The 25,127-nt window shown below is 44.4% G+C and overlaps 1 protein-coding gene across 4 annotated transcripts in view; it reads right to left on the bottom strand.

The window, feature by feature from the left end:
• The window catches only part of UBE2D2 (ubiquitin conjugating enzyme E2 D2), a 30,060-nt gene extending 5,321 nt beyond the window's left edge, over positions 1 to 24,739 (bottom strand). For 3 of the 4 annotated variants that reach the window (XM_037396404.1, XM_037396406.1, XM_037396405.1), the window contains exons 1-5: positions 24,445 to 24,739; positions 14,823 to 14,886; positions 10,304 to 10,335; positions 10,135 to 10,212; positions 9,948 to 10,053 (exon numbers count right to left, since the gene is read on the bottom strand). In XM_037396404.1, the coding sequence (XP_037252301.1) occupies positions 9,948 to 10,053; positions 10,135 to 10,212; positions 10,304 to 10,335; positions 14,823 to 14,886; positions 24,445 to 24,468 (304 nt within the window). In that variant the 5' untranslated portion in view covers positions 24,469 to 24,739. Of the gene's footprint in view, positions 1 to 9,947; positions 10,054 to 10,134; positions 10,213 to 10,303; positions 10,336 to 10,969; positions 11,061 to 14,822; positions 14,887 to 24,444 lie in introns of those variants that run through there. The other variant, XM_037396407.1, reaches the window with a different exon arrangement.
• Between the last annotated feature and the right edge of the window lie 388 nt (positions 24,740 to 25,127).

The following is a 25,127-nucleotide window of genomic DNA, read 5'->3' as shown; positions in this document are numbered from 1 at the left end:
GTAGGGCTTTCCAACAGCTTCAGCACTTTTTTCCCCCACCATGTACACCAAGTAAAACTCACATTAGTGTTCACTAATGGGAGTGTCTCTGCCACCTCACACCCAGCTAGTGCCAGTCCATTTAGCTTTAAAACAGTATTTTCTCCAGCTATTTTCCTGTAGTTTGTTTCTTTATATTCTGACTCCACTGGTGTCTTCAGGTGGTAGGGATGAGTAGAATAGATAACATCTGTCCCCTTCCTTTAACAGAAGCCACAGGAAACTCAAAGTTTTCTGGTCAGCTATTATAACTACTCCTTCAAGTTTTATCTTAACACAGTTCTTTAACCAAGGACTTACCTTAACAAGATAGCTCAGTCTTTGTCAGCAGAACCAAGCTGCTGGTTTGCCCAGTTCCCTCTGCCTACCTTCTCCAACCACCATAATGACCCCAACACTCACGGTCCTCGGTGCAAGTTCCTTCTTGCACACATCGCATCAACCTTGCAAAACCATCACCATCTGCTCTAAGCACCAGACAAAGGTGGTGTTCAGCTGCTGGTCAGCATGGGCACCAGGATAACCAGGGTGTTGCAGAGCAACATCAGCCAGCCTGACACTGCCCTCAAGTCAGTTTTGTCTGGCAAGATGCAGGTCTGCTTTGAACAGGACCTCCTTTGCTGAAAGGGAGAGTTAACCTCTGTCCCAGTCCAGGAGTTTTAGTTCTTGGTTTACAGGCTATCAACACAAGTGTATCATTGCTACTTGCTGGCCATTAAAAAAAAAAAAAATCACATGCCACTAATACTCTTTACTAAAAATGGGCTGTGGTTTGTTATAACTCAATCTTCACATGCTGAATTATGTCAAACTAGCCACTTGAAACAAATTTCTAGATTTCATTCCTCAGCAGTTCACTACTTTTGTAAGCATCACTCCAAAAACACTGAATTAAAGTGAACACAATGACTCTGCTTCAAGCCGTACTGCCACATTCAGCTGCTTTGTTTTATTTTTGTAATTCTTCATTAATCAAAACTATTCTCCATTATGCTTGCTCTTGCTGGTAACTTCACATCTTTCCCTTTTTAGCTGTATAGCCTCAGCAGGAAAAACATGAACTCAGTTACCTAAACTGGTTTAATTTTAATAGCCTGCTGAACCCAGTTATTTGTCCAAAAATAAATTCAGGAAGTTTGTCTCTTGAGGTTTTCCACCAAAAGATTGCATATACGCACATGTTTTAGAGCAACCAACATAACCAGTCTCCAGACCACTACAACACACCCCTTGGAAAAAGGTACCTTCTCATAAAGTTTAAAGAGCCAAGCACATGAGGGAAGAGGAAGTAATCCTTTAAAAGGTCAGTTGTGTATAGTCCTTTGATGCATCAGAGTAACTAATTAAACCAATAATGTGGGGTGCAGAGAGAATCACCAGACCACCTTCTTCTGCAATCAAGTGTTATTGCAATAAGTTTCATAGCAAAGCCTTGATATTTACTAGTCAAATGACAACCACATTAGAAGACAAAATAGTTCACAAAAAATCAAGTTCTGTAGTCACAGAATCAGGTTGGATAACTACACAAGACAGGTAAGTGACATTGTTTTGCACCTTGTTCTCATCCTGCATGACAAAAGCCGAAGCTGCTCTAGTGGTATCTGACAGCACCCCTTCTTGAGTCTTTCACTAAAAGAGATATAGTAGTACCAGTGTGTACTCTTCAGAATTTAAGTTTGGATTTTTGTCAGTAAAAGCAAAATAGATGAATTTTACTTCCCATTGATTCAAGGGGTTCACGTACAGTTTTTTCCTCATATCTTCAGTTAAAGCAGTCTAGTCTGCAACAAAACATTAAGCAACTTAAAACACTGTCAAACTCCCTTTCATTCAAAAATTGTTTTTTCTTTCGTTTCAGCAACTACGCAGCCTACTTAACTCCAATACTTCAACTGTGATCCCCATCTACCTCCTGCAGACAACAAAATCAACTTATCCTATAGCAGGCTTCCTACTGCTGTGGACCAGCATGGACCAAGTACTTTACAATGACCAAGGAACTGGGTGAACCAAACTTATCAAGCAAAAGTGTTTCTACAAGTTTAGCTTCCCCATAGAGCAGTGATACAAATGCATTCTCATCAAGCAGAACGATCACTTAACACTTAAAATTAAGAATACTCCAGCAACATACTCTTTGAAGCAAAATGAAGTCTACCAGTGTAACAGAGCACAAGTCTGCTTCCGCTGCAAGACTTCCTTTTGCAGAGCTCATACCACCTCAAAATACAAGGACAATCTTTTGAGGCTCCTCCATACAGAGCATCATGTAATTTACAGCTGTCAACAAGTTTAGCTACAGTTTACCACCACACCAAACTCATCTTCTCAGTAGGCTTCTGTGCTGTGTTCTTACACCACTAAGAGTAATCTGCTATTTCTGATGAGCAATTTAATCTTCCTGGGTTTGCCACACCCCAGACTGAATGTGCAGGTAAATGCAAATTCAATGTGTAAACTCCATGCCTGTGTTTGTTTTGCTATGAAGCAGCTCGATCATTAGTCAGGACAACTCATGAAGTCAGCTCTCCACCACTAGCCAAATGGGCAATACAGAAAACAGTTTAAACTCCCACCTGCCTACTTGAACATCTATTGGCTCACACTAATCTAAGATGCACATCAAAGCTCCTGGAACTGAGAAGTGAATAGACTCATTTAAAAGCCACAAGACTCCAGCTCCATGTGGAGAGAATAAGCTCCACAGCCAGAAGACAAGACATCTTCCCTATACTGTCACCAGGGGAAGGAAGTCAAAGGTGCCTAGCAATTTATACATGGCAATTAGCTTCTCTTGATGTTAGGGATGACTTTATAACCAAGTGCATCACGCAACTATGACACACCCTGGTATGTCCAGAACACGTAGCTGCAGCTCAAAGTGGTCTTTAGGAGCCAGAAGCAGTTGTGTACAAGCCATGGTGTTTACCACATCTTTACACACATCGTGTTGATGTTCAAGTCATTTGGGTTGATTCCTACAGAAGCTCAACAGTCCAGGTTATCACTGAAAAAACTATTTAAGCTTTGTTAGGGCATGACCTAAGACCCAAAAGCTACACCGTCTGGTTTCTTTTGATATCAGCACTATAAAGGCAAGTGATTGGTTCTGCCCTTTCACCCTGTACCAAGACAGTGACCCCAGTTAACCAAGAAGTGTAAATGCTTTTCACATAGAAGCCTGAGACATGACTGGTAAAGCACAGACTTCCAAAAGAGTGGCAAAAGCAGCTGCTTATTATTTCTACCTTCTCAACGCAGAAGTCATCTTCCAAATGCAAAACTCAAATCATTCCCTTCGTTTGCAAAACCTGAACAGCTCTAATATCCATCACTTCCAGCTGTCCCCTTAACATAGGGTACTAGCCACTACAGGCACTATTATTTAAGTCTAGCTGGAATTGCAAACAAAACTTGCCCCAATAAAGCACTCCTCTATGGGAGCAATGGAACCTCCAGCTGAATTACAGCAGGGAGATAAAAAGCAAGCATCAATTCTTCCAAGGTAATGAGCTACCCAGAAGAAACATCTTATCTGGTGTGTTCCTATTCAAACCGTTGTTTGGTACAGTTATTGCTCTCTAAAGAAGAGCCAATTTAGAATTCATTTAGGAGTAAAGGGTATTCTTGGGCACCAAGCAGCTTAGGTCAAAAGCAAACGAGCGAAAGCCTTAGCTCTCTCCTTGAAGGTCCCTGCCACCCAACTTTTATGTTAAAGGCAAAGAGCACACCACTATCAGTAGCATGAGAAGGAGAGACAAGTAGCTTTTTAAAAAAATAAAACGTTATTCCTGTAAGCAAAACTCCTGCATGGGGCAAAAGGCTTCAGCAGACCCTAAGCCAGTCTTCTCCCACCAAAGGAAGGCCCATTTCTAAGCAAGCATAAAGACTGCACCAACAGAATGTTTGTTGGAAGTACTGAGAAGGTGATGAGTTACTTTGTATGGCAGATTGTCAGGACGCAGGACAATACTTACCCAGTTATCAGTCCTGGCTGAAGTTGCACAGTAGTGTCAAGACCACCATATAATCAAAAAGCTCACGCACTGACAGGATGCGGTCAGGTAAAACCAGGAAGTCTAAATTCTTGGACACCATGCCAGTATCATGAGCTCACAGTAAAGGAAGTAGTCCATCCTGCCTGTTCTGTTCCAGGTGAATGACAAATACTGTGCTAGTCAGTTCTTTCCAAGGAACACAATTTGTCACCCTCCTAGAGACCAGGCCACAGACTCTGACAAACAGTGCTAGTGCTGTGCTTTTTGATCCAGCTCATCCAGCCAACTTTCTGAATACGAAAGTAACAAAGTTTGTCATCTCAGGCTTAATTGAGCCTGGTACTCAGGAGATTATGAAACATCTCTACTAGCATAAATTTGAGCTTTGGACACAATACTGCTGAGGAATTTTTAATCCCATTTCAGAGGCTTTATCCAGCTGTCCTACTTCTTACACCAGCTAGGGTTCCTCCTTTGCTAATCATCAGCCTGACAGCTAAAGCCTACACATCAAAGTCCACTACTTAGATCTGTGCCTCAAAAATAGGAAGAAATCTGACTCCTGGAAGGAGTCTTTGCTTATACAATCACTACTTTTGAGTACGAGGCCCCAGACCCTTGAAACCTTTGAGGCATACAGTTGTCAAAAATTTCATCTGTCTGACAAATGTTAAGCTTGTAACATGAAAACACAACTTAAAACACTACTGTCCACCAAGTTCAAGCACTAACTACCAAGTGACTGGCTTCTGACAGAATGGGCAAGATGCATCTGAGTAAGTTAAAGGGAACTCCAGACTCTGCTCAAGTTACATCCTGTTTCTTAACCATAGTCCCATTTCAAACTCTTCCAGCAATCTTAGGAGAGTCTTACAGGAAGTGTACCTTTAAATCTGAGCAGTTTAAACTTCTTGCTTCAAAGGAACTTGAACTCCTGCTAAGTCAGTTCAACAATTTCTGGTAACAAGAGAAGAAAAGTTAAGTATTGCTCAGTGTATCACATGCTGGTTGAGGTTCAAAGGGATCACTGCACATCATCTTGTCCAACCCCTCTGCTCAAACAGGGCCACCTAGAATAGGTTCCTCATGACCACATCCAGACAGCTTTTGAAGTCTCCACTGTGGGAGATTCCACAACCTCCCAAGGGAAGCTGTGCCAGTGCTCAATTCATCACAGGAAAGGGGAAAAAAAGTGTTTCCTGATGTTCAGAGGAACCCTCCTGTGTTTCAGTTTGTATCCACTGCCTCTTGTCCTGTCACTGGGCACCACTGAGAAAAGTCTGGCCCTCTTCATCTCTACACCCTCCCTTTAAGTGTTTGTATACATTGGTAAGATTCCCCCTGAGCCTCCTCTTCTCCAGGCTGAAGAGCCCCAGCTATCTTGGCCAGTCTTCATAATAGGAGATGCTCCAGTTCCTTCACCATGTTCACAACCCTTCACTGGACTCTCTCCTGTACCTAAACACCTTTCTCATTCTGGGGAGCCCAGCACTAGACACATACTCCAGGTGTGGCCTCCCCATTGCCAAGCAGAGGGTAGGGCCACCTCCCCTGACCCGTGGGCAACACTCACTCCTAGTGCAGCCTTCTTTGCAGCACGGGCAAAGCCACACAGAGAGCTGCATTAAAGTTGCAATGCAAGAATGAAAGTTTCCCTTAGAACCTTAACTCAGCACATATGGAGAGACTAATCCATGCTGTGTGACAAAGTCATGCCCCTGCCCCAGTTATCTGGGTAGGCATTACAAGAGGGAAATTAAAAGCCAGAAGGATGATCAGAAACAACCTCCCAATTTTGAAAACTGCACTGTGAAGATCAAGTTTATTTAGGTTGCTGGGTACTTGGGAATTCCCACCCACTAAGTCTTGGTAAAGTGACTCTTGAACATCTGTAAGAGCAGCACCACAACAAATCCACACTGTACTGGGCTCATAAGGGTTTGAACAGTACGAGCTAAACTCATGAATGAATGAGACTGAAGTTACTCACTGCCACTCACCAGGCAGGGTCTTCCAATACACTTCACAAGCTCCATGGTTCATTAGCTATAAAACACAGCAAGGAGAAGAGGGACAGGACTGTGCAAGTTAGCCTGACTTTCAGTGAAGTAGTACTTCAGTTTAGTATTAACTCTTGCATATCCACTCACTAAATTCAAGAGAAAGCACGATTTTCCCCAAAATGGCTGAGAACAGTTATAATTATGTTAAAACACTTTATTCTAAGGTAACAGGGATTCTTATTTATGCAAGCTGAGATTACATTTTCAATTTAATCCTACACATTCTGCTTAAGCTTTGGAGTTTAAGTTAACCACCAAAGTGTGTTTAAGACTGAATAAACCATTTCAAAATACAACAACATGCATTCTTTAAGGAACACTTACTTCAGAATTACCAATATAAGCAAGTTAGCTATTCTACTGAGACAGTGCTGTTCTCCCAATTCTTCAGAACCTGTTTTAACAGGTCTAGGAGGGACAAACATTTAGAAAGACACAAAGTCCAAGATGCTAGTCACCTCTATTATTGTAGCCAAGATCATTTTATCAAGTTGCTTACAGAGAGGAAAACTTCCTTATCTATTCAGCAGTCTGAAATAAAACTGCCCCAATAGCCCTCACACTATTTTACCCAGCAAACAGGGTAGGGACAAGCTCCCAAGCCAGATACTCCTAGTGCCCCCGCGAGCAGCCACCTACCATCCTACAGAGCATGAGGAGCCAAGACCCCTACCTTTACTACTTAACAGGGATGACAAAGTAGCAGTGACATGATTTTTCATAGCCTTTCCACCAAGAAGTAGCACTACAGATAAAAGGATACCCCTTCACCTTTCTTCTTGCAGGTCAGGGTGAAAAACACATTCATGTACTGCATGTTAATTGCAACATAAACATCTAGCCCATGCAAGCTGCTGACAAGGGTGCCTACCAGATGCCTCCGGAGCAGGAAGCTGCGTAGGATAAGCTGTTTCCTAGAAGGGCCATTTCTACTCTTCCCTGATTATCAGTAGATAGAACACAGCTATTAAAAAAAGTGTACTTATTATCTGCTTACAGATTTTAAATTCAAACAGTTTGCTCCCAATAGCATCCCCTTTTAAAAGGTAGCATAATTTAGGAAATACTCTTAAGAAATTTACGTAACAAATACTAAATTCCTGCTTTGGAAGTGATGTAAGCTTCATGCTGAATAACTTATGTCTTAAGTCTTGTTATTCACTTTAAGTTACCTAATCCAACATCTTTTCCTACTAGGAACACATTTACTCTTTGATAAGGCTAATCAAAGAGTTAACTATAGACTTTGCTGCTATTTCAGGCTCTCTAATGACACAGTTTTAACCTGACTAAAAACAAGATTTCCACCCTAAAAGATTCAGGTTGCCTTCATGGAATTTATTTACACTTGTTCAAGATGGGAATGCTTCTTACAAGCATCAGCTCTCTCTTCTTAAGTTGAGGTCTGCTTTCTGGCAAGCCATCCCTGTTATTTCTGAGGAGTATTCTGAATTCCTATGGAGTCATCTCAAAGAATTTCTTTTGCTGCCTTTAATTCCCTTAATGAAATGAACACCAAGGGAACTCAGACAAGGTAAGATTGTTTTCTCACTCGTTAGATCTGTATGTTTTGTGCTATAAGTAGGAGTTTATGTATTCACACAAGCTCTTCTGCAATGAGTGAAAAACGATCAGCAGTATAAAGGCACCTCATCTCAGGGAGCATAATCTGGGAGGGAGATGGAGCAACAGAATGGGCTAAGTAGCACAGAATGGCCACATCGATCCCATGACTTAGTCCAGCCAAGCCACAAGGATGCAGTTTGGAGAAGGTAAGAAGTTCAAGGCAGAAAACAGGAGATAAGAGATGTTAAAAGCATATTGCAACAGTATTTGGGTTGCAAAGTTAATGAGGATATAGGAGTGATTAAAGCTGACTACCATTAATAGACAAGTTTACTGATGCCCTTAACTAACCTCTTACATTCTTGCCCAATCTTTTTCCCACTATCCTAATTGCAGGCTATCACTCCACTGCCTATATGGTAATTTTAGGCTCTCTAAAAGAAAAGATACACATTCTCCAATACAACATTCTAACCAGTTATAAAGCAATTTAATCAAAACATAGCAGGTGTCAGTACTTACACTAACTTAGTGCTTTAGCAGTCACCAGTACTCAACTGAAAGAATTTGTAATGAAAGCTGCATCAACCTGACAATCATTTTCCCTTTACTTACACCATTTCTTTAGATCTTTCAACTCACAGTGAAGACTTCCAGCTTCCTGCACTAGCAGATTCACTTCTGTCAAGAGGCAAGTCAACACATTGTTTTGCCTTTCCAACTGTTTCTACAGAGGCAGAAACCTTTAGCTGGACAGAGAAGGTAGGAACTTTTGTGAGTTCAGTAGAAGGGAGGCAATTACGATGTCCAAGGGAAGGGTACCAAGAGTCAGCTGCTGAACCCAAGAGTATCCAGGAACACCACAGGCAGTTGAAGAGAAGAATTACAGGCAACAGGATAGCCTCAGAGGTGGGACATGATGTGGAAGATACTGTAGTTAAATGCTGCAGTTATCACATATTTAATTACAAAGACTGTGCGAAGCTACAAAATAGAATGGTCAAGACATGGTCCATGCATAGAAGAGACCCAAAATATTCCTCATAGCCATGGCTACATCTACAAACTGCAGATCTACAGTTTCAATAGCCAGAAAAATCAAAATTCAAACCTGAGTCTTCTTTCAAGGTGTTTAATGTAAATAGTAGGCTTTAAACATGAATACTGCTTTACCAGGCAAAGGATATATTCCAGTGCCCCACAACCTAACACAGTTCACACACAGATGTTTTTAGCTAAGCAAAAACCCCCCCAAACTTAAGATAGTGCAAGCTAGTTAAGTTTCAAAACATATTTTAGCCCATGTCATAAAATCCTAGAGCAGTCTGGGTTAGAAGGGACCTTAAAGATCATCTAGTTCCAACCCCCTGCCATGGGCAGGGACACCTTCCATTAGACAAGGCTGCTCAAAGCCCAGTCCAACCTGGTCCTGAGCACTGCCAGGGACGGGGCACCCACAACTTCTCTAGGCAACCGGTGCCCGTGCCTCACCACCCTCACAGGAAAGGATTTCCTCCTAACATATAATCCAAGTCTACCCTCTTCAAGCTTAAAGCCATTACCCCTTGTCCTATCACTGCACGCCCCTGTATAAAGACCCTCTCCAGCTTTGTGGTCAGCCCCTTTAGGTACTAGAAGCTGCTGTAAGGTCTCCCCAGCGCCTTCTCTTCTCCAGGCTGAACAACCCCAACCCTCTCAGCCTGTCTGCATAGGAGAGGGGCTCCAGCCCTCTGATCACCTTCGTGGCCCCCTCTGGACTTGCTTCAACAGGTTCATGTCCTTCTTAAGTTGTCATTCAAAGATTTTGTTAAAAATGACCGACATGGAGTTCTGATGTTCCCTTGAAAGAGGGACTTTTTTTTGGAAGATGACAGAATCAAAGCAGCTTGACCATTGAAAAAGCTGCAACTGTTCCCCTATGTATTTTACTTGGTGTGTATTTTGAACATTGAAGTCTTCCATTTTCACACACTACATTTTTATTTTTTAGTTAAAGTGTTCAGAGTCTGAGGTGAAGTGGCACAACTGTGTTCCAGTGGATCAGAGAAGTTGTACTACACTGAGTAGAGTTGAACAGTGTCCCTATGGCCGCAGGGAAACTGGATGTCCAAAGCATCCTGTGTTCATGAATTGGCTGCAAGCTAGATGTAGAGTCACAAGACTGAAGCAGTGAGCACAGAAATGGTTGACAGCGGGAATGCAGTAGTTTTTACATTCCAAATCCAAATATCAGTAACTCATTTTAGCAGAGTAAAAATTAAATGAGCATTGGAGGTACCTTTTGAAATAGTTAGTGCTGGGGACCACTGTGATCGTAGAATATCAAGACAAATGCTGCCATTACTGTTAATATTTGGATGATAGATTCTTGTTGTAAATGCAACCTGCAGAAGAAAGAAAATTTCAGTATGGGATACACATTACATCACATGGTAATGAATAGATTTATGGTACCAGCCACTCACCTTAGGTGGTTTGAAGGGATAATCTGTTGGGAAGTGAATTGTCAAGAAAAATACTCCACCTTGATAGGGACTGTCATTCTGTTAATGAGAAAGAATCATTGCAGTTTGAGAAGTTACTACAAGAAGACTAGTCATAAAAAGCTATGAACATCAATTCCCTCATACTTACTGGTCCCATTATTGTAGCTTGCCAGTGGAACACTGAAAAAGAGAAAGATTTACTTCAGTTTGTAGAAGCTCAAGTAATGAACTACTTTCTTCCAGACAAAGCAGCAGAGAAGTCTATTTTAAAAACAAAGCCTTCTGAAAGGCTGCAGGGAAGCCAGCCAACGAATTAAACAGACACAGAGCAAAGTACTCAACACTCCACAATCGCTTGGTCCACACTTTGGGATTGCTGTGGTACCCCACATGTGCCCTGCAAAAAAATCCCATTACAATGAAATCTAGACAGTTATAGTCAGCTTTTCAGACCCAACAAATTGTTACTTCAGCTTTGTTGTTTCCAGTGAAGCACCCGAATTAAAGTCCAGTCTCCGATGACTGCCCTCTTGGAACAAGCTACAACAAAAGTACAGTATGAAGTCATACCTTTCCTAGGTAGGATCTCTCCTACACAGATCCTTAGTCAAATGGAGAGTAAGCCTAAAGTTTGCATACACCATATGTAAAGAGGCAAAACCAGTAGTATCTTGACTGAATGTTTAAGCTTAATCTCCACAGACGCCTCAAGATTTCATTAAAGCAGCAGAAAGCAATACAAGTCTTAAGAGAATGCAAGAATGACAAGAGTCTGTCTGCTCGATACTTGGAGCCAGGATGTGCTAGTACACACTTTAGGTTAAATGGAGTCTCACTCATATGCATCTGTCCAAGAGAACATCTTAATCTGGTAATACAGAAGATTCACGAAGAATGTCTTTATGCTGCAGAACACAAGGAAAACAAAGCTGTTACTCTGTATAATGCATGTTAGGAAGTTCTTGGGGCTTGTGTTCTCTAAAGGCCCTACTGCTAGTCCCTGCAAAGAGTACTAGCTTAACAAATTATCTGTGAAACAGTACCATGGGAAGTTTCCCTCTGTATGCATGTCAGCTACATAGTATCTTCAGAACTGGGGAACTGTACAGAAGACTCCTGTTGTTGCTTCAAGACACAGAAGCTGAAGCCACCTGCAGCTGCATACTTCACTTGCAGCTGGTGTCTACAGCTTGCAGGACTACCTGGGTCAAAAGCAATCTTGGCCCACAGTGGGCTACCTGTTCTAATCTAGCATGAGCAGTTTTTAACTACCTGTGGTACAGGCATTACAGCTAGGAACAGCCCTGCCAAGGTAAGGGGAGAAGAATGTTTGGTTAGAGCAACATGTTTGTTACAAAGGGTACTGCAGCTGGTAAAACTCTACATTCAGTGCAGAATCAGCGAATAGAGAGAGCGGTTCATGTGCTCATATGTAGCATTCACTCATTTTAAAAGACTCCTGTGAGGCTGTCTGAACCCTATCACCCATAGCAAGACACTGAGAAACCTAGAGCAAGAGGACAAAGGAACAGCAGAAACCCTGCAGTGGAGATGGCAGGTCACCACAGAAAAGCCACCATGAATTCCCTAGGCATCAGTAGGATGCTGATAAGGTTCACTGTGACTGCAATGGACCTTAACCCAAATACCTCTGCACACTGAAAAGAGAAGCTGATACAACCACATATAGTCTTAAACCCAAGAAAAACCCAGAAAAGAAGAACACTTTCATAGTAGAACTTAACATTTTACAAGCTAGAAGGGCCATTTAGTTGTCTGGATCCATCCCCTGCCCTTCACTCCCACTCAGACTCAAGGAAAGTGCTTGTTTATACTAAGCTTTGAATTCTCACAATATCCAGGACAAGTCTGATGAACTAAGAGATGGATTTGTCATGGAGGGCTTTTTAAAATTGATTCTTTACTTTGAAATCTGCCACTCAAAGTTATTTACAAAGTAAGAGGATTGCTAACTTTCAGTAGCTAAACACAGGTGTACGTCTGGAAGTGAGCTAAGCTACCGCATAGCATTCTGCAGTCCCAAGCATATTTCCAAAACAAAGGCCAGAGGTGGGTGGAAGAGGGCTAAAATTATTAAGAGAAAGAAAATCCTGTCCCCACAGTTAGCAAGGCAGGAATGGCTCCTCACTTTCCAAAGTTTATGAACTATGGGGATGAGAAGCTTATAACTGGGGACAGTTTACATCAGCAGACTAACCACAAGATGCCACTCTGCAAGCACAGTATGTTCTGAGCTTTCAGAAACGTCTTTCTCTCAAGACAATTAAGGCAGACCTAGAACACAGGTATCTCAGAGAAGGCACATTTCCATTGCTGCCACTGCTATCCACTTACATACACCCAAAGGGCTGGTCTCAACAGTGTCTTTCATCAGAGGGCTTTCAGAAAGGTGGCACAGAGGAGAAGAATTGAGTATTACTTTAAAGCTTTCTGTATTCAGTAGTAACTTTCCATTATAAGCACTCAAACTTACATTACCAACTTCACCACCAGACAATCTCCACCTTTGATAGTCTTTGGAAACTACAAAGTAGTTTATCATGGCACAAATCACACTTGCTAATTTAAGGGAAAAAAGCCTCAGCTGGCTCTATGCCCTAGTAATTACTCTTCCATGAAACTACAACCTTCTCCAAAATACTATTTCCAAAGCAGAAATAAGATGTGGAATAGCTAGAAGCTTAATGCTGCTGTTGAAAACCCTCAAAACAAAACACAGCTTTCACTTGTTGGAAAACATTGCTGAACAGTAAGATCTCCACTACTTTCAGTATTTTCGTTCTCAGGTTTCAAGTGCTTTTTTTTAATCTAGTCCTAGATTTCCAAAGGAACATACATTTCTGTACATTTCAGCATTTCTGCATAGTTCACAAATGATTCAGGAAGACCTTGCCAGGTAATTTTTTCCTTTTAGAAAGTATACCTAAGCTTAGAGCTCTTAGCACGTAGATTGAGGGTTTCCCTACCTAAATATCCCCTACTCTCACAAGCTTGGATGCTTTGCTGAACAGCACACTTGTCAGAGAGACCACACTGCACAGCAAGTTCAATGCATGCTATTTAATGGGCATGCCAGTCAATGCCTCCAAGTAGCCTTCTCTACACAGCAGAACCGTGTAAAGAGTTCTTACATAGAAGAGTAGAGAGTTCTTACACAGAAGGCTTCTTACATAGCCTTCTCTACACAGCAGAACTGCTAGAAAGAGTGTAAACACATGCCCTCATCTCAAGCATTTTATAATGCAAGTACCTGAATTTACCCCAGGGCCCATGGTAAAGTTATAAAGCAGGTGGTGAATTTGCAAGTGTTCTTGTCTCATTGCAAATATCCTACTGATCTTGCTCACCTAACCAAGAGTTTAATGCTGCTACAAAAAAAGCAGTTCACCAGAAAGTGTAAAATCCTAGTCAATACAGGTAAGACCGTAAAGCTTGCAAAACCATTGCAGTTTAAAGGCCTCTCACAGAAAGCCACCGTAATGTACAGGGCAACAATTACATTGCCTCATTCACAGCTAATCAAAGCAGACTGGGGAACATTACCTATAACCAAGACAAAGAAGTATCCATACAAACACCATTAAGTCAAATCACACAATGTATCTTGCCCTCCTCCCTAGGCAAAAATGCATGCACAAGGTGACAATACATCTTCTTACTATAAAATTATGTTATACAAAAAAATTCAGGGTAGGACTTTAAAGTAACTGCTTTTTTCTGCTTTAACACAGCTCCTTGAGCTTCAAAAGGACAAAATAAGAACTCCAAATCATGCACCAGGTGAACAATTTTGCATAGGAAACATGACCAGCTGATGTTTCAGCCAAAGAGACTGTCCTAGGCTGCCTTACATGGAACCTGGCAGGGCCAACTGACTTGAGTACAGCTTTCAAACATAACAGTACTATGTGATTTAAGGATGCTCTGCCTGCACTTCCTATCTCATACCTAAGCAGCTATGTCCAAATCAAACCAGAAGCAGGATTTAGACATTTTGATTTTGCTTACTGAGAAAGCCACAAGCAGTATTCCAAACTGTGTGAAATCCTGCCTAAAAATTAAGAAAACTAACATTACTTTATGATTTAAACTTTAATTTACCAACTACTTTTTCCTCTGTTCACTTTTTAACCTCTTATCCCCAAAGACTGCATGTAACACTCTTAAAGTGTTAACTCACTCCTGTGCAAAATACAGTCAGCCCTGATTTTGCTGTGCTAGCATCTAGTATTAGGAACAGACTGTTTTGCTTCTACAGGACCATGTGACCACATCATATACAGTTCAGATATCAAAAAAGTTCAGAAAGCTGTATGCAGCTGCTGGCTGGTTTGGCCACAGACCTGCAGAGTTTATAACTTCACACCCTATGAGAACAGTTAATTCAAAAGGTCTAACTTGGCATGTCTTCAGTGTAGAGTTGCTCAATCAATAAAATGGGAGTAACACAAATCTTCAATGATACATAAGGCAGGTATTCTGTAATATATACTGAAGGGCAACAAATTTATGATTAGCATGTGGAGTAGCATCTAGTACTCTATAAAGAAACAGAAGGGTTCTCCTTGCTAAGGAGCTGGACACCCCGTTTTAGAAGAAAGGAAAAGAGTTAAGAGACTGCAGGTGTCTGATAGCAGCATACTTACTGTCATCACCAACAGGCCCTGCTGAACACTGTGCTGGAGGATCACGTGCCAGATCATTCAACTCCTGAAAAACATGAACAATTTATATAATTTCAAAACCAATCACACCATTGCTAAAAAAAACCAAACCCTGTTGGTGGCACTTTGGCCATCATTCTTGCTCACAAACAGAATGCTCCTATCAGTTTCCTGAAACCACAAGAATGGCAACAGTACAAGACTAATAGCCAGGACCTCAGAAAGCAAAGTTGCATCTTAAATTCAGGAAACACATTTGGCATATGCACTAGTTACCCCTCTAGGTTTCCACAGAGGATTAAGTAACAGCAATCCCCAATCTTTTCAGATTTAAATTCTTTGATAACAGAACTTAAGAAATCGCAAGCACTACCAAGGTGAATATATATTCCACTATCTCCAGGTCAGAGCGCTAAAATGGCCTCAATCCAGCAATTCTCAATATCAGCTGTATTTCATCCCCTGCATTGTAAGGGCTCCCAGGCTGCTCCAGCTATAGTAATCTAGTTTATCATCCAAGCCTGCAGTAGCCTTTATGCAGTATGCAAAACTTCAATAGCCTGTGGTTGTTCCGTTTCCAGATGTGTGCATCTGTGGATACAGGTGGTTAAGTCAAGCGTCAAGTCAAGTTTTCCTCTGAAAAAATCCTATTATGAGTCTCAATTGCTCTGACTGGACAGGTTGAGTCATTCAGAGTATTTCTGAACTATATGCCAAGTTTCAATTTGAAGCAAAATCTCAGCCCAGATCAGAGAGGCCACACATTGTCACCAGTAACTCACATGGGCAATCTGCTCAGGAAGTGGACGTTTAGTGGCAAGTGCAAATAGAGTAAAACTTTAAAGTCAAACTTCGTCTGCTCTATTTCTGGCTCAGCCACTGACCTGCTTTGCATGATGGACCCAAACATACCAACTTTTTTCTGTGCTAGCTCAGTCTAGAAAGCTAAACAAACACCAGACAACCATTACACGGACAACTAAATCTAGCATTCAGGAAACAACATCCTATGCTGTCCCTGGCCCTCTGCACATTCAGCTTTTCACCTCACGGGTTGCAAGCCACAGTCCACAGTGGACTCTCAGATACCAGACTTATCTGAAGTTTTGATAGACAAAACACTTAAGTACAATGACCAAGACAAGCTGACTGCAGGAATGGAAAAAGCTTGCCACTTAACAGCCTTTTGTTATTTACAGGCAATATTTAAGTTCTTGAATAGATGATCTCTAGGAGTTTCAGCTTCTACTTCCCATGGACTGGGTGGGAGGCCACCACTAACCAAACCCTCTTCTACAACACAAGAACACTGCCTTACATCAAACAGGTGAATCTCAGGATTTTCCTCAGTATGCACTCCCCCAGAAGCCTGGCAGTGGAAATAAAGCTTCACATACCCTGAGTACTGGTTTTGCTTGCAGTAGCTCCCAACTTCTAAAGAACCCAGCTGAAAGTCTCCTGACACTCTGCTAGTGCTCCTACCAAGCTTCTTTGCTGACCCAAGCAAACCTTGCCCCCATACTTTGTGGTTCAGCACGAACTTCGGCAGGAGTAGGTACTGAGCATGCAGCACTCGCTCAAGAGCCTACTCCCTCCTGAAGGTGAGGAGTACCTCCCAGATACCCTCTGAAGGAGGAAAGCCCTTCACAGTTGTCAGTTACGCATGTAAACTCAGAGCAGCCAACCTCATCCACCTGAGGACTCCCTCCTTACTTCCTGGTTGCAACCATCAGCTAGCACAAAGATCAGTAATGCACTCACTCCCCACCAGCACACTTCACACCACCTGCTGTACACCTCTGTTTTAACTCCAGAACATTAAATGTGTCAAGGAGCATCCTGAGCAATGAAGAATACTGCTCTAACCTAGAGAAGTGCATGTACTACAAAGTTCTCAGATGGCAACAGTCTGAAAAATACAGAGTAGCAGACACCACTGTGTTCTACTTCAGCATCAGCAAACCAAGAGACACCCTGTGCCATCAGTGCAGTGAAGGAACATGCAGCCACTTACACACAACTTCACTGGCACTTGAAGGCCACACCTTCGTAATCAGTCTAGCCACAGCTAAAAAGAATGAAGTGAGTCTCCACATGCACAAATCCAGAAGCATGGGCATGAAAACTTAAAAACAGGAATATACCCACTCTTACTAAAGGTGTATAGAGTATGGTCGACTTCTAAATGCTATTGAACTCCTCTGAAAAAAATAATTTAATGCTACGGTACTCAAAACCCCAAACATCTGTTAAAAAACACCATATATTGAAACCTCTCTTCCTTACCATTTCTCATCCCCTTCACTCCTGTTTTACACCTAAATACAATGCAACAACACTAGATCCTGAAGAAGCACAATTGTAAGAACCCATGTTTTCTGTGTAAGACCACAACCTACTATGAACTGTATTTAAGAACCTAGTACACACCTTCCCTCCTACAAAGGAGAAATAGTTAAAAACACAGGCTGCAGCATGAGCCCATACTCTACCATCTAGTACAGGGGTCCTCAAACTTTTTAACCGGGGGGCCGGCATGTGGATGAAGTGGCAGGCAGTCATCTGCGGCTGCTTGGTTCCCCCCAACCCCTGGCAGGGAGGTTCTGTAAATACTGAGGGCCGGACTGAGGACCCTGGGGGGCTGTATCCAGCCTGCGGGCTGTAGTTTGAGGACCCCTGATCTAGTAGATACACAGCTCTAAAGCTGCCCTGACATTTACCTTATGTCCCACTGCTAAAAAGCGCCACTTAACTGAACTGGATGAAACCCACACCTTCAGTGACAGCACAGTGTAAATCTCACAACATATGCAGAGGCAACTATGAAGTTCAGTTAGTAGCAACCCTGTTTCTCATCAAAATACTATTTCTTTTCAATCTTCAGTTCCAGCTAGAAGGAATACTTCAGTGTTCTGAAGCCATGTGTAGTATCTTACTGGGAAGAGATGACTTACAGGGAACACTCATACCACTTGTCTCAGTGATACAGTTCTCACCCAAAGCAGCATTTCATGTTCTGCTCTATAAATTCAGACTGCAACATCACAGATTAAAAGTACCATGTAAAAAGCAACATATACACTCCTCACGCTTGGAAAAGTCTAGCAACTATTCTCAACTCAAGCCCATGCAGAACAATAGCTCAGGTAACAATGAGGGAGCATAACCTCCACAAGACATCTCTGGAGCACAGCCACTAGCTGCAGTAGACTGGCAGTTGCCTCTGCCCACCGGAGAGGCTAACACATTACCAGATTTCCTGGAGGGCACAGATTATCGCTTTAACAAGCCATTCTCTCCAAGCTGCTGACACACTAGTAATACTCCCACTATGCGCTTGTCAGACCTGCAGAGCCACATTTAAAAACAGGAATGGTAGCTATAGAGAGCTGCATTTATCCAGGTACAAATGGAGGGGAGCATCCACTGCTGCAGCACAGTGCCAAGCCTCTACATCTATCAGAGAGGTTACTTTGCCTTTTGAAAACTTCTGTGCAGTTTTCCAAGGTACTGCTAGCCCAACACCAGACCTAGTGAGGTCTTTGCTTCCAGATGCTGCTGAAGGAGACTGACAACCAGCTAGTTGTAACTCAGAACAAGTTACTCTGGAGTTCACATAAAACTGGAACTCGCAATACATGGAGGATTCAACTACAGCTTAGTATCATCTACAAGCCAGCCATTACTGCATGAATCTGATCCTAAGCTGCAAAGTCTGCTGTGTTTCCCTGCAATCTGGGAAGGCTTGCTGGTCAATGATCCAGTCTGACCTTGGCAGCACTGATTTTGAACCAAAACCTGAAGAAAGCCATAGCTGGTTACCATTTGAGACAGTTTCTGATACTTAAGCACATGTAGAACATTTTGCTTTAGGAACTTAAAAGTGAGGATTCAAGCAGCCTTTGGATGACGTTTCAGTTTGAGTTACTCAGCTTCCAGGAGGCCACCTCACAAGCTGCCTTCAGCTAGAAAGCCAACTTACAGAATTTAAAGTTTTTGCCGTCTCCCCTACAGCAAAATACCCTTGAGGTTGGGCCCACTGCTGCAGATCATGCCATTAACTTCACCCATCTCACAGCTAAAAGTATTAGTTCCTCAGCAAAAAAATGAAGTGGAAGCATGGCACAAAGGTTTCAAGTGTCCTGCCCAAGGCCAAGCTGAATGAAACTACTGTTGCATGCATAAACTAGATATCCCAAAAGCTACTAAACTCGCACATGGAACTGACATTTAAGCTCCAAAAGTAGATTTTATTGTGCTCCTAAGCTCCCAACACTACAAACTACTCAGGGGTTCCAGGAGAGCATTTTAAGGAAGATGGGAGTGTGCTTATGCCACTGAATCCCAAGCTGCACTTCCCAAACCATGAAAAGCATCAGCAGCTAGCGAGGCCTCAGGGCACACAGGGAAGTCAGTGCCTCAAGTCTCACTCAGGCCCACACCACCCTCCTCCCCACAGTCTATTTCCCAGCAGCCATAACATTGCATCTCAAACATGTCTTGATCAAGCATTTCACAAATTGCACAGGAAGTTTTTAAAGCACTACCACACACAAGTGTTTAAAGTCTTACCTTAAAGTTTAACCCTGCACATGTTTAAAGTTATAATTAGTTGTAACTGTAAACTCTAAAGACATTTGTTGCAGTTTGAGTTATTCCTCTAGACAACAATTCCCTCCCCAGTCTAACATAGTACTGGTAAAAGCTGGTCTGGCCAGAATAAGGCTGGTTTTAAGGATTAAGTTAATGCCAATACAGCCTTTAGTAAGAACCATCAACGTAACTAGCAACATCAAGCAAGTAAAGCGCCAGTTATTTCCAGCAATTTTAATGCTTTGGTACACAGCACAGTTTCTCAAATACACTCCAAAACACTTTGTATATGCCTACAAACAGTCAAAGTCCTTTTAGGTTGGACTCCATGATCTTTCCTCTCTACTACGGTTTGAGCTGTTTTCAAAACCTAATTTACTCAGGGACCACATCATTAGCTTGATCATAAGCCTAATTTTTGCTTCAGGTTGCTGCTATAAGCAAAGCAAACTTTTAATTAAACTTCAGCAAGTTTATTTGCCTGAACCCTTCTGTGACAGGCAGTCTAGGGCCATGTTACAAAATCGTGACTTACCCAACCAAAAAACAACTTTCAGCCACTCAACCATGAACTGCTAGCAGCTTTCACCAGAGCACTGCCAAGCAGTACGGAATCAGGGCCAAAGCCAAATCAATAGCACTCTGCCTTACCTCAGCAGCGAGACCATGGCGCAGACAAGCAGCTGCCAGCTACCTGTGCAGGTCTGATGCAGACATTAGGTTAGGCCAGACCCTGCTGCACACTCCCTGGGCCAGCAGGTTCTACCTTTACCTGTTGCTGAAGGTACTGTGTCAGGTGAGGTGCAAGAGCATACATCCATCATGCATTTCATCAGCTGCTCCCTACTTGCCAAACAGTACCTCCGTACAAGGTAGCACTCACACATGCGCACCGTGGTCAGATCACCAATTCCCTACAGCATCTGTCGGTGCTCTCCCAGTCTACAGGACTTTTGTGATTCCAGAGCATCTGCCGTTCTAAGGCTGCTACCCCTATTAACAGAGCATTTTAATCTTCAGAAATATTTTAATCCTTTCCCTTTGACAGAATCTCCTTTCTCAATGCTTGAAGTGGCTCAGATCCACTGACTTTGACTTCTTACAAGGCTCTGCAAAAGTCAGAAGGCAAGCAGTTAAGTGAGTAGCATGAGAAGAGTCAAGCTGCATTAAATACAGGAATAACCAAAGCACAAGTTACAAACAAGCTCTGATGTAACTCACTTTTTTAAAAGCCCAAACATCAAGAAGATCACCAGAGTGATGTATAACTTCCTCCTGGTGTGGAATCCAAGTATTAAAAAGCCAAACTAGCCAACAGAAGCTTAACCAGTAGTCTCTGTACTAGCAACACACAAGATATTTAACACAGATGGGCTGCGCTGGCAGCTCCACAAACACAGCAAGAGGCCGTAACGGAAGAACCAAGTTGTTCCCACTGGCTGTTGTAAAGCAGAACTGGTAGCACAAAAATAACACAAAGTTTGCTCCAGCACAGGTGGCATGCATACAATTCTGTGAACATTGTTTACCTAGCCAATCTATCCAACACATCCCATCCACCACTAGTGTTCATTTTGGCAGAAGTGATACTTGAGCATCTCAGGAGGTCAAGCAGCTCTGGACTACTGGCAAGCCCATTGTCTTCTGCACTTTAACAGGGAAATAGCTGTGGAACATGCAGTTTAGTTCTGCAAAGCATTACCTGTTTTTTGGGCCTCCACATTATAAGCAGTAATAAGCCACCATTCCTCTGCTGTAAGAAAATGTTTTACTTCAGCAGGGCTGAAGCACAGCATCCAACTGCCCCCCACTGCAGGGTCCATCAAGCAGTTAACATGGGGGAACCCATAAAAGACAATGAACTTTCTACTTGCTCTCCCACTCAAAGCGCTACAAACAGTGCCCGCTACAAACAGTGCCCTCGTTATTCACTTTCAGGTAATGCATTTCCTAAAGATAAGCAACAGATGAGGATGCAGCTGAATCCAAAGTACTTCAGCTTAAATGTTAAAATGGAAACTATTCATTACAGGCCTCCAGTATCACTCCCATCCTACCTCTGGATATCTTCACAATCCATTTCTTCTAAAATATATCCATGATAAAATAGATCAGTTTTATATATATAAAAAATTAACAAGTGTTACACTTCATTGCTATCCCCACACTTCATGAGGACTCTGGCTGGCATGATTTCTTACACATCAAACATTTCTCACAAGGGGAAAAAAAAAGTTCCAAGTTTTAGATTTGCAAGCCAGCAAGCACCTAAGCAAGAATCAAGTCCACCACTGCCTCAAAGATCGTAGCAAATAATACAAGCAGCAATCTGATAGCAGGTCTTAAGTCTGAGCTCTTTCAGAGCATCTGCTTAAAGAACAGCTGCTGCTTCATGCACACTTATCCCAGCTTGAGCCTCTGCACAACCCCAAGAGGAACTGCATCACCAGACACCCTCGGATGAAACGCACAGGCTCTGGCACTACCTCACACATCAGTAACAACAGTACTTACCCAGCTGCAAAAAACTTCTTGTTTACCCCTCTTCCAGCCCAGAAGAGTTCAACATGCAAGAGGCCATTTCAGTAACACTGTATCTAAGGTTTACTCTTGGGATTTTCTGCTTGCTTCGGAGCTCCCATCCTTGTATTATCCAAGGACACAAAAATTTTGGAGAAAGCCTCATAGCCTGTGGTCAAGAACAAAACCACCAAGCACAAGAGCCAGTGGCAAGACTGAGACCTGAACCCAGATGTATCAAGACTGATAAAACTCTCTAAAAATGCCTAAGCAGCAGCTTTCCTTCCCATCCTTTCTTTGTGCTCAAGTCTATTGGGATTATTTCTACTTGATCCACATTCCGCAGGCTTTTGTTCTTGCCACAAGGTGCAACAGCAAAGGTCAGAAACTTGGCTGTTTCCTCATTACCTTGACAGGGATGGTCACTATGCTTAAGATACCACTGCTTTTCCCAGAAATGAGAATAAAAAGATGATGATAGGAACACTCTCCACAGGGTTTAATAGCAGGAGTGTAAACAAGCAGTGATTACTACTTAAGTGAGACAGCCACAGTAACTCAAATTAAGAGTGCTCCTCCTTCCCAGCCTATAGTTTAACTCCCATATAACTTTTAAAGCATCTGGACTACTAGAACAAGCTGATTCATTTCCCTTCATATGCTTCGTAACTTTACGCAGCCCCCATTATCCCTCAGGATTCTTTTATCTTTGAAAAGCAGCACGAAGAGTCGGTCCACAAGCACCTAGCATTAACAAAGGCCCAACACATCTGGCTTCTCTCCTGTCAAAAACCACCGGCCAGCAACAGAAGCGCTGAGTGTTGAATCTTGAACCTCAGCACGCACCAAACTACAACAAAGCAGCTTTCCCTGCTTCACAAGTTACCCAATAGAAGATATACCCTCCCCACAAAAGCCCTGTGCTATCTGCACGTGTCCCCCCACCCACAGCAGTCACATTTACCCTGTGCAGCATTCGCTGCCGTGTCTCCTAGGTCTATTCCGATGGCAAGCACACGTCCCACTCCCAAGGAGGACACATGCTCTTTCAAAACACCTGCAAGGCCACACACATGCCACAGAGCAGTCCTCACAGTGTACTGAGTATCACTAACGTGACAGAATGTTGCAGACAAGCAATACTCAGCTGCAGGCCAACTTCCTTATGTAGCCCCCTACCATACACTTATCTGGAGATTTCAATACACTAAAATTAAAATCCTTTCCTTTCAAGCTCTATTTATTCCACAAGCATACATAAGCTCTCCAGTTTTCTTCTCCACCTTATCTTTAATTCGATCAGTATTACACATGAAGCTTCACAAAAACTTCAAGATAACCTACAATCAAAGCAGAGATGTAAACGCATAAGCCAAACCTGACACACCACACAACAAAACAGAGGCAGCAAACCAATGCTGAATATTAGGTAGCTGGTTCACATCTGGTTTGGGACAAAAACTACATTTACATAGTAACAGAGACTAGAAACTCTACAGGAGGGACTGGCTTCTACACCTGAACCTTGCATGGGGACTCCAAACTGACAGTTACAGGTTTTGCAGGGAAAAGGACAGAAATTCCCTGCCTGACTCGACTCACCAATGTAGTAAAAGTATACTTCCATAATCCGTTGTTTGGGTTTTTTTTTGCCTCCTGGTAAAAGATACTGTGCGAATCCAGCAAAGCATAGTTCTAAGACTACAGGGGGGTCAGCAGCAGCGTTCTTCTAAAATGCTGGGACACCAAGTGCGGTGCAGCTCCTGCTCCGGGAGAAGGCACCTCGCGTGGCTTCCCCTACAAGTCTACTAGATGACTCAGGATGTTCCAACAGAACCAGCTCCTTTAAAACCACAAATCACACTATTTTGACTAGTCTAACATGACAAGTTTACTACGCTTGGCTCACGCTTCAGCACCCGGCACCGAACACGCGGCCCCCGAGGGCGCAGCGGGGCCGCTCGCCACTCCCGGGGAGCGCCGCCAGCGCTTCCCGCGCGGGGCCGCCGGGCCCACGCTGCCCCGCTCCACGCCCGGTGCGGCTCCGGCACCCGCCAAGCGGCGGCGGCCGCTGCCACCCCCGGGCCCGCCGCCGTGCCCCGCCGCCGGCGCCCCCTCGCGGCCCCCGGGCCCGGCCTCCGGGGGCCACGTTGCCTCCGAGGGGCCCGCCCGCCGCGGAGAGCGGCCCCCGGCCCCGCCGCAGCGGGACCCTCCCGGTCGGCGGAGCAAACAAAGCGGCCCGGCAGGCCTCAGCCCCCGGGCCCGCCCCGCCGGGGGAACTTCGCCGCCGCCGGCCCCTCAGCGCGGGCGGGGAGTGGCGTCCGCGGACCCGGGGGGGGGGGGGGGTACGGGGGGGCCGGGGACCCCGCGCAGCCGGGGCGGCCCCGGCCCAGCCTCCCCCCCCGCGCCAGGCCCGGGCGGCGGCAGCGGCCCGCGCGGGTTATGTAAGGCGAGCCGGGGCCGGGCCGGGGCGGCGGGGCCCTGCCCTTACCTTGTGGATTCTCTTCAGCGCCATTGTGTGCGCGAGGCGGCGAGGAGGAGCGGGCGGGGAGGGGGCAGCCCGCGGGGACTATTTTCCGAGGGGGAGGGGGGGAGGAGGAGCGCGGAGGTGGCGGCGCGGAAGAGGGGGGGGAGGAGAAGGGGGGAGGGGAAGGAGAGAGAGAAGGGGGGGAGGGAAGGAGGAAGGGAAGGGGGCCCCCCCCTGAAGGCGGCGGCGGCGGCCGGCGGCGAGCCGGCCTGGCGGTGCTGCCCGGCGGCGCCGCTGAGCTAGAGCTCGCTGCCGCAGCTCCTACCGCATCCCTCCGCCGCCGCTTTATGCGCTGGCGCCTCCTCGCCGGCCTTCCGCGTATCACTCCGCCGCGGCTCCCCTGCCCCCGCCGCGCTCCGCCGCCCGACGACGGCCCGCACTTGGCGGCACGGAGGCGGCCGCTGCGACGGCGCGGGAAGCGGGGAGCCGAGGGCGGGCTGGAGGAGAGCGGAGGCGGCCGGGTGGGGGAGAGGGAGGACGGAGGAGGACTATTTGTCCTGCGGCCGCCGTGCAGAACTCTCCAGAAGGGGGAGGGGGAGAGCGCGGAAGGATACGGCGGCGCGCGTGACGGAGTGATCTCGCGAGAAAGCGGGATGGGAACGAGTCCCGGCCGCGCCGCCGCTGTGGGGCCGGGCCTGAGGCGCCGG

This window comes from Falco rusticolus, chromosome 8 (genome assembly GCF_015220075.1).
Source record: "Falco rusticolus isolate bFalRus1 chromosome 8, bFalRus1.pri, whole genome shotgun sequence".
NCBI lineage: Eukaryota > Metazoa > Chordata > Aves > Falconiformes > Falconidae > Falco > Falco rusticolus.
This window is presented reverse-complemented; position numbering and strand designations above follow the sequence as displayed.